Source organism: Bufo gargarizans, chromosome 5, assembly GCF_014858855.1.
Source record: "Bufo gargarizans isolate SCDJY-AF-19 chromosome 5, ASM1485885v1, whole genome shotgun sequence".
NCBI classification, from domain to species: domain Eukaryota; kingdom Metazoa; phylum Chordata; class Amphibia; order Anura; family Bufonidae; genus Bufo; species Bufo gargarizans.
Window position 1 is genome coordinate 83,108,208 of NC_058084.1, and position 19,640 is coordinate 83,127,847.

The following is a 19,640-nucleotide window of genomic DNA, read 5'->3' on the forward strand; positions in this document are numbered from 1 at the left end:
GTCCTGTTATTTCTCTTCTGCTCCATTAAAACAATAAAATAAATATAATACACTGGTGTTACTATAAAAAACACAAACTACAGGACGCGCCCTCCATGGGACAAGCTGGCATTTTACTGGGCAAAAGAGCGCAACACTAACCGTGCCCAAAATGCCCATCATTGTGCTTCCTAACAGGCAATAGTGCCTCCCTCACATCAGCTTTTTATACTCACCATACACCTGGCACTGCTGCATGTACATAATACTCACACAACTCTGCTACATACAGACTGCACTCACATACGGCACTGCTGCATGTACAGGATACACACACAACTCTGCTACATACATATGGCATTCACATACGGCACTGCTGCATATACATGAAGCACACACAACTCTGCTGCATGCACATGGCATTCACATACAGCTCTGCTGCATGTACATGATACACACACACAACTCTACTACATACACATGGCACTCACATACAGCTCTGCTGGGTGTACCACACACACACAACTCTGCTACATACACCCTGCACTCACATACAGCTCTGCTGGGTACACCACACACACACAACTCTGCTACATACACACTGCACTCACACAGCTCTACTACATACACACGGCGCTCACATACAGCTCTACTAGGTGCACCACACACACAACTCTGCTACATACACACTGCACTCACATTCAGCTCTGCTGGGTGCACCACACATACAGCTCTGCTACATACACACACCACTCTGCTACATACACAATGCACTCACACACAGCTCTGCTACATACACACTGCACTCACACACAGCTCTGCTACATACACACTGCACTCACACACAGCTCTGCTACATACACACTGCACTCACACACAGCTCTGCTGGGTGTACACCACACACACATCTAGCGCTCCACTACAGCAGTGAACGTTTCCTCACACATGCTCTCATCGCCCACCCCAACCTGCTCCCCGGCGTGGCCCCGCCCATGCACGTGACGGATCACATGACCCTGACATCCCACAGCTTCTCTCGGCTCCTTCGGCTTTCGCTTTGCGGCTGAACCGTTATTGTGGGACGGGCTTGGTGTACGGTAGTGACGTGAAGCCGGCTTTTTCCCCCGGCTGCAGGAAGAAGCGGGTAAGAACCTGTTCACACCACGCTTTGGGCCTTCCTTCAGAAGCGTGCGGCTGGAGCAGGTCCTCCACTGCGTCTCTGTGACAGAAGGCTGTACAGCCATAGTGTGCATGTGTCCTCTCTATAGAGGCGGGTCACGTGTACAGCGCAGCTCTTCTTCTGGCCCCGCCCACGGAGTTATCTTTATAGAATTAACCCCTTCCACCATAGGCAGACAGTCTCAGGGGTTAAACAGGAGCTTTCTGAGTCAGCACCCCTAGACCGGACAGTTTGCTGGGCTATTCCATACTGGGTTTTATGTATAGCAGCCACTAATGCATACATTTAGAGTGTAGGTCAGGGGGCGAGAGCACGTGTATAGTGGCCATCACCACGTAGTCACATGACCTATGGACAGATCAGTCCTATGTCCAAGCACAGCCACTATGCAGGACACGGCTCCCTATACAGCAGCAGGTACCTGTCACATCCAGGGCCTCCCGGTGACGTCTCCTCCGATGTAGATCCATTCGGTCCGGACACTTCTCTCAGCCGCCTCGTCTCTGCAGAGTGTGACGCACAGACATCTTAGCTTCCTCACTTTTCTATACCCCCAAATACTATCCTGAAGAAAAATGAGTGCCCCCCATAGTAACAGTACTCCTCATAGTCCCACCAATAGTAATTCCCTTCTAGAATGCCCTCATTGGTAATACTTCCCCCTACTGGACCCAACATTGATAATGCTACACAAGAGTGCCTCCTTTAGTAGTAGAGTTCTCCAGTATTAATAATACCCTCACAGAGCCCCCAGTAGAAATAAGGCCCCCTATTATTCACCCAGTGGTAATAAAGCTCTCTACAGACCCTTCAGTAGTAATAGTGCTCTTAGTAGAAATAATGTGGATCCCTCCTATAGAGCCCCCAGTAGAAATAAGAACGCCTAATGTCCCCTGTTAAGATGTCCCCAGTATTTATACCGCCTCCTACTGGTATAATGCTCGCCCTGAAGCGTCCCAAGTATTTATAATTCCGCCTGCAGTGCCCCCTGTAGTTATATCACCCCCTACTGTTATAATGCTCTCCCTGAAGCACCCCCAATATTTATACTACCCCCTACTGGTATAATGCTTGCTCTGAAGCGCCCCAAGTATTTATAATAGAAAAAATAGGTGGTAGGACCGCACCACTTACTTGGGTCAACTCAAAAAGTTTTGCGGCGGTGATCGTGGCGTCAGGTCTCGGCCTCAGAGACCCCCAAAATTACCATGTAGAGATGAAGAAGGTCACGGCACTCTAATAGCTTCCTTGTTCAGTGTTCTTTATTGCACCAAAATAACAGCAGCAACGTTTCGACAATACAGTCTTTATCAAGCTACATAAATTGTAGCTTGATAAAGACTGTATTGTCGAAACGTTGCTGCTGTTATTTTGGTGCAATAAAGAACACTGAACAAGGAAGCTATTAGAGTGCCGTGACCTTCTTCATCTCTACCAAGTATTTATAATGCCACCTGCAGTGCCCCCTGTAGTTATATTCCTCTGTTTAATGTCCTCAGAAATTATAATTCCTCAGCACCTCCGCCATACAGTCCCATGTAAATAACATTACCCCTCAACATACAATCCCATGTAAATAACATCACCCTACCCCAGCCACTTCCAAATTTCAGTCCCATGTAAATAACATCACTCCACCTCACTGTCCCATGTAAATAACTTCCCTCCCTTCACCCCTAACATACAGTCCCAGTTAAATAACCACAACTCCCAGCATTGCTCTGCCTCTTCCTTCACTTACCTCTCCTCATGTAGCAGACCTCACCTCAGCCTCTTCACTGCTGAGCCGTCCTCTCCTGCACTGGTCACATGATGGTGACATCATCCCAGGCCCTTTTTTTATCGACTGCATTTAGAACTGATCACATGACCTGTGAGGTCATCACAGGTCCTTCAGCTCTTGCAGTGCATTAGATTCAATTGTATTGCCGTCCTGAGGACTACAATACAGTTATATCTAACAGGCAGGCAGGACATACGGGGCCTGGGACAAAACTTCAGGGGCCCATACCCCGAATGTTTTGTCCTAGCAACGCCCCTGTCTTCTGGCATGGAGAGGTGAGTAACCACCGGACTGCAAATATTTAAAGTCTATGTACACTTTCAGCATTTTTTTTATGATTGCATTTTACTCATTTTGGGCTAAAAATCATTTTTCCAATTGGACTTTATTAAAAATATTCAGCCGTTCTGTCACAAAGGGTTAACTGTTTTTCTAGCTATGTTACCGGTCACAAAGGGTTAACAGTTTTTCTAGCTGTGTGAATGGTCATCTAATAACCCTCATCTCTAAACTACAGATAGGTCATAAACACTTAATAAAACCACATTCTTATCAGTAAGATAAGAGCTGAGCTATACTGAGTGTTTATAATGTCAGAGGGCAGAGATAAGGAGCCCGTCAGCACCTCAACTGACGGAACAGTGAGAAAATTCAGATCCTGCTAGTAGAGCATCTCAGCTCTGTACAGAGAAAAGGGCTCCATATTTTTTAATAAAGACCAATTGAAAAAATGATTTTTAGCTACTAATGAGTCCAATGCACTAATAACATAAGCGTTTCCGGCTTTATCAGGCACATATCATTTGGGCGTCCTTCTGTCAGATTTAAAGGGATTGTGCAGCGATTTATATTGATGACCTATCCTCAATATCTGATCCCCCCCCCCTCCCCCCCGCCGATCAGCTGTTTGAAGAGGAGGCAGTACTCCATCCGAGCGCAGCTTCCTGGTCATTACACTACGGGTCGTCGGCCCTGTAGAGGTGGCGCAGTGTAATTACAAGTACTCACCCCTGAGACGAGGTGCAGTATAATGAAGAGGAAGCTCTGATTGGCGGGGGGTGTCGGACCCCCACTGATCTGATAGTGATGACCTATACTGACAATAGGTCATCAATATAAATCGCTGCACAACCCTTATAAAGTACTTACACTGGAAGAGATACATGGGTCGATTGCCCATTGCAGCATTAAAAGGGATTTTATAACCCCCGGCGATCAACTTTTTGAGAATGCAGCGGTGGTCCTGTTAGCGGCGCAGCCTTTTCACAGCGCCGTACATTGCGTGGTATCGCACTCAGCCCCACTCACTTCTATGACCAGTGAATGTGACGTCACTGGCCTAGGGAAAGCTGCGAGAAGGCCGTGGCAACAGCTGATCGGCGGGGGTCCTGGGTGTCAGACCCCCACTCATCAAGTACTGAGGAAAGGTCCTCAGTTATAATGCCTTGGAAAACCCCTTTAATGGTGGCTGCACAAGATGCATACAGTACCAACAAAGTAAAAGATTATTATTATTTTTTTTTCTTAGCTGCGGAAATGTGCAATTTGTTGTGTGAATGTTAACCCTTTCATGACCAGGTCTAAAAAAAAGCCTGAATTTCCAGGCAATTTTTCATGATTTTGTTCACGTGGTGTTTTTTGGCAACGTTTTTTGCTTGACACTTAGGATTTTTTTATTAATATGTTTTTTTTTTAAGAGATTTTGTTTACTTTTTTTTGGTTTAATTTGGTAGAAAACCACTAATTCTTATTAAAAAGTCATTTTTTTTTATTGTAGCTTTTTATTTCTTAAATATTAAAACTGACACAAAAATGAATTATTGGGTTGTGCGGGCTGAATCCCCCATAAAAATGAATTATTGCAATGGTTTCCCTATTTTGTGACGATCGTTTTGATGTGTAGATTTGAGTGAACGGGGCAACCATTAGGGACTGCATTTTTTATTTTATTTTTGTACATTTTTTTTATTAGTATTTTTTATTATTATTTTTATTTATTTTTGGCACATGTCCCCTAGGAGGGCATTAAAAGACCTCTCGAAGACACATTTTTTTTCCTTTACTTTTTTTTCACTGTTTCCACTGTAACTGGGGCATCCACAGAAGCCCCAGTTATAGGGGGGACATTACACACAGGCAGAGCTGCAGGGTCTCCTTAGACCAGGCATGTCCAAACTGCGGCCCTCCAGCTGTTGCAAAACTACAACTCCCAGCATGCCCTAATAGTTGTAAGCTATCCAGGCATGCTGGGAGTTGTAGTTTTGCAACAGCTGGAAGGCCGCAGTTTGGACATGCCTGCCTTAGACCCTGCAGCTCTGCTCCTGCCCCTAGACACCCGGCGGTCACATGACCACTGGGACTAATAGAGGAAGCAGCTCGGCGCTCCTCCACGATCTCCTGCCGGCACTGGAAAAGGCAAGAGTGGTAGTAGACTGCTCCCGGACCCGACCTGCTCCTGCTAGATTGCGGCCTGACCGTTTCTATACATGTTGTGTGCAGATAGGACGTATATAGTCAGTGGGCAGTCGGGAAGGGGTTAAAACCTGCAGCATGTCAATTGTAAAGTGTGTCATAGACTTCAATGGGGTTGTTAATATAAACAAACAATGCCCAAAAACGGTGATAAATAGGGCAGATTCATGTCCGTTTTTTGTGCACTTTTGGTTCCATGTGACATCCATGTTTTTTTTTTTTTTTCTTAAATCCATTGTACCAATGCCTATCCTTGTCTGCAAAACGGACGAAAATAGGACGGACATGTTCTATCTTTTTTTCGGTGCTATAGAACGGACATACAGATGCGGACAACACACGGACTCGTTGAAATGAATGGGTCTGCACCCTATCTGCGAAAAAATAAATAAAATAAGTGACACGGAGACAAAATATATGTGTGTGCTTGATCTGCAACATGTGCATCTACAGATCCTGGAGAGAGGAAATGTGTTGAGGATGATGGGTGATTTGGTGTCCACAGAAGTGACCCGTTTCACTGAAATTTGACCATTATATATGGAATTTCCCCAAGTGTTAGGAACAGATTTCAGCAATGTATAATTAAAGATTCTGCAAACTGGTTCCAGATGTAAACGAGAAAACACCAAATGGACACATTTTTATTTATTAATTCTTAAAGGGGTTGCGCAGTGGCTTAATATTGATATCAGATCGGCGGGGGTCCGACCCCCGGGACCAAGCAGCTGGTTAAAGAGAAGGCCGCACCTTCTCTTCATTGTTTACCTCCTCGCCGTCGCATCGCCTTCACTTCTATGGGACGGCTCTGTACTATACACTTGAATAGGAAGGATCTGTCCCCTAGAAGTGAACGGGATGACTTGTAATTACACGGTTCACCACTGCGAGCAGGTAAATAAAAAAGGGAAGGCAGTGCTCCCACGGCGCGTAGCCTTCTTTTTAAACAGCTGATCGGCGGCCGTGCCTGGGGATATCAATATTAAAATCCCGAAAAAAAACCTTTAAAGGGCATCTGTCAGCAGATTGGTACCTATGAAACTAGCTGATCTGTTGCATATTTATATGCACCGACTTGTTGGGAAAAATGATGCATTAATATATGCAAATGAGCCTCTAGGAGCAACGGGGGCGTGGCCGTTACACCTAGAGGCTCTGCTCTCTATTCAACTGCGACGCCCTCAGTACTTTGATTGACAGGACCAGGCGTTGTGATGTTTCACTGCCCCCAATGTCTGATCTTTAGAACGGAGCCTTCACAGTGAAGGAGGGTGTGCCTCACATGCATTCATTCTGAAAAAAGTTAAGGGAGCAGTGGCCTTGCTTGCGAGATTTATTTCAATGGAACTTCTTATAGGATTGAATAGAGGGTGGCTGCGCAGGCGTGGTGCGCCCTCCTTCACTTTGCGGACTCTGTTCTAAAGATAACATTATCAGACATTGGGGGCATATCCTAGTAATATGCCCCCAATGTCTGAGGTGAGACGACCCTCTTTAATTTTAACACCTAATAGAAACAAAAATGTAGAAATTAACGCAACACTTTTTCTTTGTCAGCAAATACAATCCGCCGTTTGTCCGAATTTTGTAGACTAGTATTGGGCGCCTTCTGTCTTTTTGTGGAACGGACGTACAGATGTGGAAAGCGCACAAATCATCCATGTGCTTTCTGCCTCCATATGTGCTTTCCGCAAAAAGATAAACTATGTCCGCAAAATACCGACCCATTGAAGTCAGTCTGCCAAAAAAAAAAAAAAGCCGACGGCACACGGACCGGATCCGTATTTTGAAGATACGTGGTTTGCGGACTGCAAAATGAATATGGCTGTGTGCTTGAGGGCTTGGTCTGCCCTGCATTTCATATTTCCCATATTTCATACCAGTCCCCCGATACCGATCCTGGCGCAACATGCTGGCTCAACCAGTGGCAGGTCACCCCAAAGGCCAGTGATTGGATGAGTGAGCAGCGTCAGGGAACTGATGGAGGTGAGTAACGCTTGTTATTTTTAACATTTTCTGTCCCTTTTTTTTATGAGTTTCTGGAAACCTCAGGGATCTCTCAGGATCTCTTTTAGCACCGTACACCACTATCGATAGATGAACAGTTTTAATACTAGAGACTACCCGGAATATTCCCATCAGGGTGGTCACTGATAACCTCTGCCTATTAGGATGTGTTCATACACAGCAGATTTGTGGTAGAAATAGCTACAATGAAGAAAGAAAAAAAATATGTTGTATAGATACCAAAATTTAGATTCGGTTTTGATACCATAAAAAAGTATTGCGTAACTCGATACCGATCAATACCACGCCCCAAAAAAAAAAACGCCAAAAAAGCTGCGTGCATTCCACATTTTATGGAACGTCCGGCCCATAATAAAACAGTACGATCCTATTTTTTGGGGGGACAAGGTGACTAACAAAAAATGGCGAATCGCGCATTTATTTTTTCTGTTACGGCGCTCACCGCATAGGACATTTTTAAAAATATTTTAATAGTTTGGACTTTTCAGATGTGGCGATATGTAATATGTTTATTTATTGTTTATATATTTTATATGTAAAATTGGGAAAGGGGGTGATTTATACTTAATATTGAAAAAAAAATTTTTTTTCCTTTTTTTTATATTTTTTTTAACTTTTTCCCCCCTTAGGGGCTATAACCTGGATCTTTTCATCCCTTGTTATATTTACCCTGGTAGAGCTGTATAGGGTGAATAGGACCTCACACTCTCCCTGTGCATAGTATCACACAGTGTCCTGGCTGCCATGGTAACCGATCGGAGCCCCAGGATTACACTGCTGGGGCTCCGATCAGAACTGCCACCAATGAGGGGGAGGCGAGGGGACCCTGTGGCCACTGCCACCAATGATTTTAATACTTTGGGGGGGCGCACTGCGCCACCAATGATTTTAATACCAATGGTAATATAATAAACATTTGATACAGGAGGTGGGTGTGGCACCTGAGGGGTTAACTGCCGCTAATGGCAGCTCCCCGCCTCCGGGATTTGTATTAAGGAGGACCTTTCATCTGGCAAAAATTTCTGAACTATGTATCATAGATACAGTATGTAGAGCGGTGCCCAGGGATCTCACTGCACTTACTATTATCCCTGGGCGTCACTCCTTTCTCCCGCTATCTTCGGGGACTTGGTTATAGTAGGAGACTGCCCTTTTTCTCCTGGGCGTCTCCTTCTCCCAGGCTGTGAGCTCTGCGCTGCGATTGGCCAGCGCTACAGCCTGGGAGAAGGAGACGCCTAGGAGAACAAGGGCAGTCTCCGCCCAGTATAACCAAGTCCCCGAAGTCTCCGCCCAGTATGATACCGGAGGACATACCGGGAGAACGGAGCGGCGCCCAGGATAATAGTAGGTGCAGTGAGATCCCTGGGTGCCGCTCTACATACTGTATCTATGATACTTAGTTCAGAAATTTTTGCCCGATGAAAGGTCTTCTTTAAACATTTACTTTCATTGGTGGAGCAGTGTGCCCGCCCCTCTCTCCTCATTGGTGGAGCAGTGCGCCCGCCCCTCTCTCCTCATTGGTGGAGCAGTGTGCCCGCCCCTCTCTCCTCATTGGTGGAGCAGTGTGCCCGCCCCTCTCTCCTCATTGGTGGCAGCGGTGGCACAGGGGGGAGGAGAGACTGCTTCCTTCTGCCCCGTGCTGCTGAGGAGAACATGGAGCACGCTGACAGCAGCACGCTCATTGTTCTCTGATACTAGCGAAGCCTAGTATTGAAAAAAGGCAAATCCTGGTATGATTATCGAAAATTCAATACCAGAAACAACCCAATTGTATAGTTATGTACTTTTCCATCTTAAGCGGTAATCAAATAGGTTTCTGAATTACTGTAAATGGGTTGTCTGATCTTAGATATTGATGTGCTACCAATGTCAGATACAGTAGGTGCGGGTGTCTCCTATGGGGCCCCCCAAAGTGAGCGGAGAGGAGCCATGCACGCAAAACCTCTCGCCATTCATTTTTATGGGACTGCCGAAAATAGCCAAACGCTGGCTTGGCTATCTCCGCCAGTCCAATAGAAGTGAATGGAACGGTGCGCTCTCCATTCATTTCTATGGGGCTTTGGCGCTCTGCCATTTTTGGAACTCCCATAGAAATGAATGGAGAGCACCCTACGTGAGCTCTCTTTCTGGGGCCTGTTCTGGAGATAGGTGGGATCCTCGTGATATGCCAAGTCTGAGATGACACAGCCACTTTAAAAACCACATAAGAGTAAAATATATCAGGAGCAAATTGATTTATCCCAATTGCAATGTGTTTGTTTTCCAGGAAAGCGTCATGTCTAAATTTCCCCTTTCACATCAGGTCGGCTTAGGCCTGGCAGCTGGTGTGGCGGCTGGAATAATAGTATACGTGGTTCACCGGCAGCGTCGCCGAAATAATAAGCGAGCACCAAAGCAAAATGGACATCATGTACTTGTGACCGGGGATCGCGATGGTACTTTAACAGCAAGCTATTCACAAGGTTTGTCGTATTCTGCAAGTCGTCACAGTCGGTGCCTAAGGCCTCATGAAAATAATACAGTGGTGTGTTTTTTTTCAGCGTTGTCAGCAAACACGGATATTGGGGCCGCGTCACGCAGCGAGCAGTCAGATTTATTGAGCCGCCTGGACTATGTCCTTGGCAGCATTACAGAGCTGCGGCAGGAGATTGAGTCATTGCGGAGCATTCTTCATGGCCTGGCTGACGATATTGTTGGAGAAGTCCGGTGGGTAATACAGTCACTTCTGCCATCTTTAGGATTATAGTTGTATTATGTGGAATAACTTCTCGTTTAAATAAAACACTATGGCACACATCAGCAAATAGAAATACAAAATTGTCCACATCCTAATAAAATATCATCGGACACTACTGCTGCATTGGTATATCGATGGTGTGCCAGTGACTTATCTCCTTAAAATCAGGAAATTGAAAGACTAATGAGTACCGGCTCTTGCTCTGGTGGACTTAAGCCTCCAGGTATTACATTGCATAGCAGTAGTGTAACACTACGTGTCCTCTGCAGTGTCCACAGTGCGTCCTAACTCCGCTGTACATGTACGACTGAAGTCCAGTCTTCAAATACCGCGTCCTCTTGTGAGTGCAGTGGGCGCTATAGCTGCCAGGTATACAGCAGAGGCCCGGAGCTAATGTCTACCATCGGTGATAGCGGTGATTGCAGACATTTAGTTTTCTGCTGTATTATACAGCAGAGGCCCGGAGCTAATGTCTACGATCGGTGATAGCAGTGATCGCAGACTTTTAGGTTTCTGCTGTATTACACAGCAGAGGCCCGGAGCTAATGTCTATGATCGGTGATCGCAGACATTTAGGTTTCTGCTGTGTTACCCAGCAGAGGCCCAGAGCTATTGTCTATGATCAGTGATAGCAGTGATCGCAGACATTTAGGTTTCTGCTGTATTACACAGAAGAGGCCCAGAGCTAATGTCTACGATCGGTGATAGCAGTGATTGCAGACATTTAGGTTTCTGCTGTATTACACAGAAGAGGCCCAGAGCTAATGTCTACGATCGGTGATAGCGGTGATCGCAGACATTTAGGTTTCTGCTGTATTACACAGAAGAGGCCCGGAACTAATGTCTACGATCGGTGATAGCGGTGATTGCAGACATTTTACCCCTCAGATGCCATGGTCAAAAGTGATCACAGCATCTGAGTGGTGAAAATACGGGAGCTGCATGCTGCCACCCAGCAACAACCTCCCCCAGTTAAGATCGGGGAATTTGTTACATTAAGGTGATCGGCTGGAACCTGCTTGAGGCTCCAATGCCCGTCACTGGTATATTCCAATACAGGGCTGCAGGTGCTGTATTCTGTAATGGATAACTATCCATTACAGCATGCTATTGGCAATCTAATGATTGCTTGTTATAGTTACCTAGGTTGACTTAAAAAAGAAAGAAATAAAGCTTTTAAAATATAATAAAAAATGAATATAAAAGTTCAAATTACCCCCATTTCCTCAAAACTTGAGCGCCAATCTGCTTCTTTCAGCCTCATAAACCTTAAATGGAGGAGCAGGTCACATGCCTGACTCTGACACTTGGGGACCCTGTTCTAGTGACTGGTCCCAACCTTCCTATCTTGAGGATTGGTAATACCTCATTCATGGGAAAACCGCTTCACGTACATCAGAGGACTCTCTTGGGTTGACCATTGGATTATTTTAAACAAACAGCTTTGGGACCTGCACCTTTCTCCAGAATGCAGGGTCCTGGTTGGTGAGTGGGCACCTGCTGGCGCATCCAGCTGGGGAGTCGCTGAAGAGCTGGCTGTGCCTGTGTGAGGGGCCACTGTCCCCGGAGTGGGAGCTGCATTCATCAGAAGGTTATGGCATAAAGCATAACCTTATATTTCTCTGCCTACAACGCTGTATGGGACATTTGCATCACCAGTTGTAGTTTTGATTAGTACCGTTTGGGGCTACATATAATTTATTTTATGGAGTTTATGAAATTTCTCGAGGAAAATGAAAATAAATAAATAAATAAATCAATTCCACCATAGTTTTTTCCCTTTTTTTTTTTCTTTTGCACAATGTGTGACTTGGTTTATATGTTAGCTTTATTCTCTGTGAACACATAAGTGTTTATTGGATGTGTGAGGAGGTGCGTTTTTCTTAAATGTACTATTTGTTCCCCCATGACGTGGACGTGAATGCTTGACGTGGCAGAATCTACGGCATCTGGCAGTGTTATTGAATTGTAGTATATTTGTCAGGTCACATTTGGAGGAGAACCAAAGGGCTAATCGACGGCGACGATACCTGCCCCACAGAGAGCGGACTGATTCCACGGGCTCCAGCTCCATCTACTTCACCACCAGTTCCGGGCCAGCACACACCGATGGGGAAAGTGAAGGAGGGTATGTACGGAAACGTATGGCCACGCTCATGTTGTTACATTAAAAGGGTTGTCGTAGATAAAAACAAATAAAGAGCCCCAGACAATAACTTGGGCTACTTTCACACTTGCGTTGTTTGATTCCGGCAGCCAGTTCCGTTGCCTGAACTGCCTGCCTGATCAGGCAAACTGTATGCAAACGCATGTCATTTTTTCTGACTGATCAGGATCCTGATCAGTCTGAAAAATGCCTGATCAGTCAGAAAAATGTATTGCAATACCGGATCCGTTTTTTCCAGTGTCATCAGGCAAAACGGATCCAGTATTTTTTCCCCTCATTTTTAAAGGTCTGCGCATGCGCAGACCGGAAGGACGGGTCCGGCATTCCGGTATTTTGAATGCCGGAACCGGCACTTATACATTCCTATGGATCCGAAATTCAGGCATGTCTTCCGTTTTTTTCGCCGGAGATGAAACCGTAGCATGCTACGGTTTTCTCTTTCGCCTGATGAGTCAAAATGACTGAACTGAAGACATCCTGATGCATCCTGAACGGATTACTCTCTATTCAGAATGCATGGGGATATGCCTGATCAGTTCTTTTCCGGTATAGAGCTCCTGTTACGGAACTCTATGCCGGAAAAAAAAACGCTAATGTGAAAGTACCCTAAAGCGAGAAGGAATTTGTATCATGACAGATATACTGTATATATATCATCTTTCTACTGCATTTAGCATAGCATGCTGCCATTAATAAGAGGCTGTGTGGGCGGAGCAGCTGCAAAGTGAAAGTAAAACTCCCAGCATGCATCACATCCAGGGGAGCAGTCACATGACACCCCTGGCCAACCGTGATGCCATAGTAACAGCAGCACCTCAGGTGTCATTTCATCAGTGCTTTAGCATACCTCCCAACTCTAGAATAGAAGAAGGAGGGACACGATGTGATTAAGGCTGGGTTCACACTCCGTCATGGATCTGCAAAAACGGTTCCGTTACCATAATACAACCACATGCATCCATCATGAACGGATCCGTTTGTATTATGTCTTTTATAACCATGACGGATCCGTCTTGAACAACATTGAAAGTCAATGGGGGACAGATCCGTTTTCTATTATGCCAGAGAAAACTGATCTGTCCCCATAGACTTACATTATGTGCCAGGACGGATCCGTTTGGCTCAGTTTCATCAGGCGGACACCAAAACGCTGCAAGCAGTGTTATGGTGTACGCCTCCAAAGCGGAATGGAGACGGAACAGAGGCAAACTGATGCATTCCGAGCGGATCCTTTTCCATTCAGAATGCATTAGGGAAAACTGATCCATTTTGGACATACCTTCCCCGTACCAGGACCGCCACTTAAAATCGGGACTGTCCTGCCGGATACTGGAAGGAGGTATGGCTTTAGGCCTCATGCACATGACCATAGCCTGCCTGTGCCTCTATTGTGGGCCGCGAACAGGGGGTCCGCAATATATAGGCACCAGAAGTGTGCACACTGTATCAAGTGATGGGTCTGAAATCCGAAAGATACAGTGTGGTGCGGAATGGAGGCACAGATCGGAAACCTATGGAGTGCATCCATGGGTTTTCTGTCCATGCCTCCGCACCCCAAAAAAGTACTGTCTGATGTAGATTGCAGACCCCATTTAAGTGAATGGGTTCATGTCTGCAGACAGTGGACACACTGTCGGTGGCCATGCATTGCAATGTATATACACACATATATATATATATATGTGTGTGTGTAAATATATGTATATAAATATGTATATATACATGTATATTCATATATAATATGTACACATACATATCCACAGGTCTCAGAGGTGGCAGAGATGGCTTATCCTAGCGATATCAGTGGTAATAAGTCAGATCAGCTGGACTTTTTGTAAGTCATCTGACTGGCTTTCTGAATTTCTTATGACTTGTACAAGAAATCTCCAACATTAAATGGGATTGTTCACCCCTGGCTCTTCCGTGCTGGGCCATACTCTGGCGTAGCTGCTGTTTTCTTTCCCCGGGGTACAAGTCGTGGCACTCCTCACTGCACTGGACTGAATACACAATATTGCTTTTCTCGTGTCTGAGCATTGCGCTAGAGTATGGCCCAGCACGGAAGAACCTACACCTGCGGTCAGGACTCGGCTGTGTATCTACATCATGCGGACAAAGGACACTCGTTTGATGACAGCTAGGTTCAAGGGCTGGTTCAAAAATAGGTGTGAAAGAAGCTTTCTATGTCAAATTGGAGAAATTGAGCTTGAATAGAGGTGGAAGGGTAAAACATCTATTGTCTGCCACTTACGATGCTGTTCTAACACCTCTTCCTGGACAGTTTAGGCTAATTTCACACTCGCGTTTTGTGTGCATTCGTCATGGACAGATCCGTCCAGATAATGCAACCGTCTGCATCCGTTCTGAACTGATCCGTTTGTATTATCTTTAACATAGCCAAGACGATCCGTCTTGAACACCATTGAAAGTCAATGGAGGACGGATCCGTCCCCATTGACTTACATTGTGTGCCAGGATGGATCCGTTTGGCTCAGTTTCATCGGCAGCGTTTTGGTGTCCGTCTCCGAAGCGGAATGGAGACTGAACTGATGCATCCTTTTCCATTCAGAATGCATTAGGGCAGGGATGATCAACCTGCGGCCCTCCAGCTGTTGTAAAACTACAACTCCCACAATGCCCTTCTGTAGGATGATAGCTGTAGGCAGTCAGGGAATGATGGGAGTTGTAGTTTTGGACCGCTTGTGAGAGCCCTGAACGGATCTCGCAAACGGAAAGCCAAAACGCGAGTGTGAAAGTAGACTTAATTGCACCTAATAGCTTCAGTCATGCATATTGGTATCAACATCTTCTCTCCATGAGGTCCTTGACCTTGTGTTGATTATGATAAAAAGATTATGCTGACTGCAGCATGAGTCACCGGTAATAAATGTCAGACATCTCTTGTACAACTCATTCTAACTTAAAAGCCAGTTGGTGAAAATACAAGTCCAGTTGATTTGACTTATTACTACTGATATAGCATGACCTGGATGAATGAGAATCTTCACAGACACAGTACAGAGATCTTTCTAATGATCTTTTAATCATTCATGCAACCATGATATCCTGCACATCTAGAGGAAGTAAGGTTTCATTATAAATGTAGACAGGGTTCTTTACTGTAAGAGCAGTGAGACTATGGGACTCTGTGCCAGAGTATGTTGCAATGGTTTGATCATTGAACTAGTTCAAGAGGGGCCTGGATGCCTTCCTTAACCACCTCAGCCCCCCTAGCTTAAACCCCCTTAATGACCAGACCACTTTTTACACTTCTGCACTACAATACTTTCACTGTTTATTGCTCGGTCATACAACTTACCACCTAAATGAAATTTACCTCCTTTTCTTCTCACTAATAGAGCTTTCATTTGGTGGTATTTTATTGCTGCTGACATTTTTACTTTTTTTGTTATTAATCGAAATCTACTGAAATTTTTGCAAAAAAATTACATTTTTCACTTTCAGTTGTAATTTTTTTTTTTTAAACTACATTTCTATATAAATATTTCTCTAAATTTATTGTTCTACATGTCTTTGATAAAAAAAAATTGAATAAGTGTATATTTATTGGTTTGCGCAAAAGTTATAGTGTTTACAACTATGGTGCAAAAATGTGAATTTCCGCATTTTGAAGCAGCTCTGACTTTCTGAGCACCTTTCATGTTTCCTGAGGTTCTACAATGCCCAGACAGTAGAAACACCCCACAAATGACCCCATTTTGGAAAGTAGACACCCTAAGGTATTCGCTGATAGGCATAGTGAGTTCATAGAACTTTTTATTTTTTGTCACAAGTTAGCGGAAAATGATGATTTTTCTTTTTTTTCCTTACAAAGTCTCATATTCCACTAACTTGTGACAAAAAATAAAAACTTCCATGAACTCACTATGCCCATCACGAAATACCTTGGGATGTCTTCTTTCCAAAATGGGGTCACTTGTGGGTTTTTTATACTGCCCAGGCATTTTAGGGGACCTAAAGCGTGAGAAGAAGTCTGGAATCCAAATGCATAAAAAATGCCCTGTGAAATCCTAAAGGTGCTCTTTGGAATTTGGGTCCCTTTGCGCATCTTGGCTGCAAAAAAGTGTCACACATGTGGTATCACCGTACTCAGAAGAAGTAGGGCAATGTGTTTTGGGGTGTCTTTTTACATATACCCATGCTGGGTGAGAGAAATATCTCTCTAAAAGTCAACTTGTCCCTTTTTGTTATACAAAGTTGTCATTTTACAGAGATATTTCTCTTACCCAGCATGGGTATATGTGAAAATACACCCCGAAACACATTGCCCTACTTCTCCTGATTACGGCGATACCACATGTGTGACACTTTTTTGCAGCCTAGGTGGGCAAAGGGGCCCAAATTCCAATGAGTACCTTTTAGGAGTGCATTTATAGGCATTTGGATCCCAGACTTCTTCTCACGCTTTAGGGCCCCTAAAATGCCAGGGCAGTATAAATACCCCACATGTGACCCCATTTTAGAAAGAAGACACCCCAAGGTATTCTGTGAGGGGCATGGCGAGTTCATAGAAGTATTATTATTTTTTTTGGCACAAGTTAGCTGAAATTTTTATACATTTTTTCTTTCAAAGTCTCCCTTTCCGCTAACTTGTGACAAAAAGTTAAATCTTTCATTGACTCAATATGCCCTTCAGCGATTTACCTTGGGGTGTCTTCTTTCCAAAATGGGGTCACATGTGGGGTATTTATCCTGCCCTGGCATTTTAAGGGCACTAAAGCATGAGAAGAAGTCTGGAATATAATTGTCTAAAATATGTTATGCATTTGGATTCCGTGAGGGGTATGGTGAGTTCATGTGAGATTTTATTTCTTTGTCACAAGTTAGTGGAATATGAGACTTTGTAAGAAAAAATAAAATAAAAAAATAAATCAATTTCTGCAAACTTTTGAAAAAAAATAAAAATCTTCTATGAACTCGCCATGCCCCTCAAAAGTGATCTTTTTATAGCGCCGCAGCGATTTTACGGTGTTTTTGCAGTGATCAGAAAAAAAAAAATTCTGTCACTGCGGTGAGGCGGACTGAACGCAAGTGTGTGCACAAGATCAGGCCTGATCGGGCGAACACTGCGTTTTTGTAGAGCCTATAGAACATGTCCTATTCTTGTCCGCAATTGCGGACAAGAAAAGGCATTTTCTATATAGCTCTGGCAATGTGCGGATCCGCAAAATGCGGAAAGCACATTGCCGGTGTCCGTGTTTAGCGGATCCGCGGATCCGCAAAACACATACGGACGTCTGAATGGAGCCTTACAGGGGGTGATCAATGACAGGGGGGTGATCAGGGAGTCTATATGGGGTGATCACCCCCCTGTCATTGATCACCCCCCTGTAAGGCTCCATTCAGACGTCCGTATGTGTTTTGCGGATCCATGGATCGGATCCGCAAAACACATACGGACGTCTGAATGGAGCCTTACAGGGGGGTGATCAATGACAGAGGGGTGATCAGGGAGTCTAATATGGGGTGATCAGGGGTTAATAAGGGGTTAATAAGTGACAAGGGGGGGGGGTGTAGTATAGTGGTGTTTGGTGCTACTTATTACTGAGCTGCCTGTTTCCTCCAAGCAATCCAATCCAAAAGGGACCACCAGAGGACCAGGTAGCAGGTATATTAGATGCCGTTATCAAAACAGCGTCTAATATACCTTATAGGGGTTAAAAAAATCGCATCTACAGCCTGCCAGTGAACGATCGCCGTTGGCAGGCTGTAGATCCATTCGCTTACCTTCCGTTCCTGTGAATGCGTGCGCCTGGGTGTGCGTGTTCACAGGAAATCTCGCGTCTCGCGAGATGACGCGCCGGCACGTGATTGTGGCTGAGTCAGCCGCCTCCGGAACGCGATCCTGCTTTAGGCGGTCCGGAGGCGGTTAAAGTATAATGGTCATTCTTTTTTTATTTGTGTAATGTATAGGGGCAGCGATACTGACCATTTTTGTAATATACTTTAATTACTGAAATCGTACATTTCTATTAGAAAAATAGCTCTAAGGGTCCATTCACACGTCCGTAAGTGTTTTGCGGATCCGCAAAACACGGACACCTGCAATGTGCGATCCGCAATTTGCGGACTGCACATCACAGACCTAAAATAGAAAATGCCTTTTCTGGTCTGCAATTGCGGACAAGAATAGGACATGTTCTAGAACGAAATAGTGGATCCCGAAAATGCGGATGCGGATCCAGGAAATGTGCATTTGCATCCGTTCCAGCCCCATTGAAAGTGAATGGGTCCGCAAATTGCAGAACGAATGCGGACCCAAATTACGGACGTGTGAATGGACCCTAAAGTGGTCCATGGAGACTTGCTCAACACTGACTGTTCTGTAAACAGAAGACAGAGGAGCGTTGCTAAGGCTCAAAATGGGCCACTTTAGAGCCATTTTTCTAATAGAAAGGTATGATTTCAGTAATTAAAGTATATTACAAAAATGGTTAGTATCACTGCCCCTACACATTACACAAATAAAAATAGAATGACTGTTACACTGTAAAGGTGATAATATATCCAGGGTTTTAGTCTGTCATATTTTGGAGTCTAGAAGTAATTTTTTTCCCTAAGATTAGGATAGTTGGTGTCTACCTCATAGGCCCCTTTCACACGAGCGAGTATTCCACGCGGGTGCAATGCGTGATGCGAATGCATTGCGCCCGCACGGAATCTGGCGCTGTGCACATGAGCGGTGGTTTTCATGCATCACTTTTGCGTTGCGTGAAAATCGCTGCATGTTCTATATTCTGCTATTTTTTATATTCTGCTATATTCTGCGAAAATCGCATCCGCAAGCAAGCGCAAGTTTTTCACGGATGGTTGCTAAGAGATGTTGTTTGTAAACATTCAGTTTTTTAGCACGCACGTGCAAAATGCATTAAATCGCATTGCACCCGCACGATAAAAACTGAACAACTGAACGCAATCTCAGACAAAACTGAATTAATTTGTTTGCGAAATTGCGCAGTTTTTACTGAACGCATCCGGACACGCTGGTCTGCAAGGGGCCATAGTGGTATCTGATGACCATTAGATCAACACAGTACAATTATAAAATATACGGTAATTTAAAAATTTTTTATTTTTTTATTTTTTTCAACCTTATCAGCTGTGTAACAGTCATTAACGCTCTAAACTAGGTCTGAACTCTCTCTGGTGTCTCGGCCTGTCACTGACACCCCTGCTCCACTTCTGCAGCTGCAGGATTTTTTTTCGGCAGCTGCTAAATCAATGGTTAGTAGGAAGATCTAATGTGGTCTTTAAGGGGGTAACCCTTTACTAT

At 44.6% G+C, this 19,640-nt stretch overlaps 1 protein-coding gene across 1 annotated transcript in view; it reads left to right on the top strand.

Moving 5' to 3' along the window:
- Positions 1-997: 997 nt before the first annotated feature.
- RMDN3 (regulator of microtubule dynamics 3) overlaps positions 998-19,640 on the top strand; it is a 58,009-nt gene continuing 39,366 nt past the window's right edge. The window contains exons 1-4 of the mRNA XM_044293963.1: positions 998-1,123; positions 9,709-9,904; positions 9,983-10,148; positions 12,164-12,307. Coding sequence (XP_044149898.1) covers positions 9,718-9,904; positions 9,983-10,148; positions 12,164-12,307 — 497 coding nt within the window. The 5' untranslated portion in view covers positions 998-1,123; positions 9,709-9,717. The remainder of the gene's footprint in view (positions 1,124-9,708; positions 9,905-9,982; positions 10,149-12,163; positions 12,308-19,640) is intronic.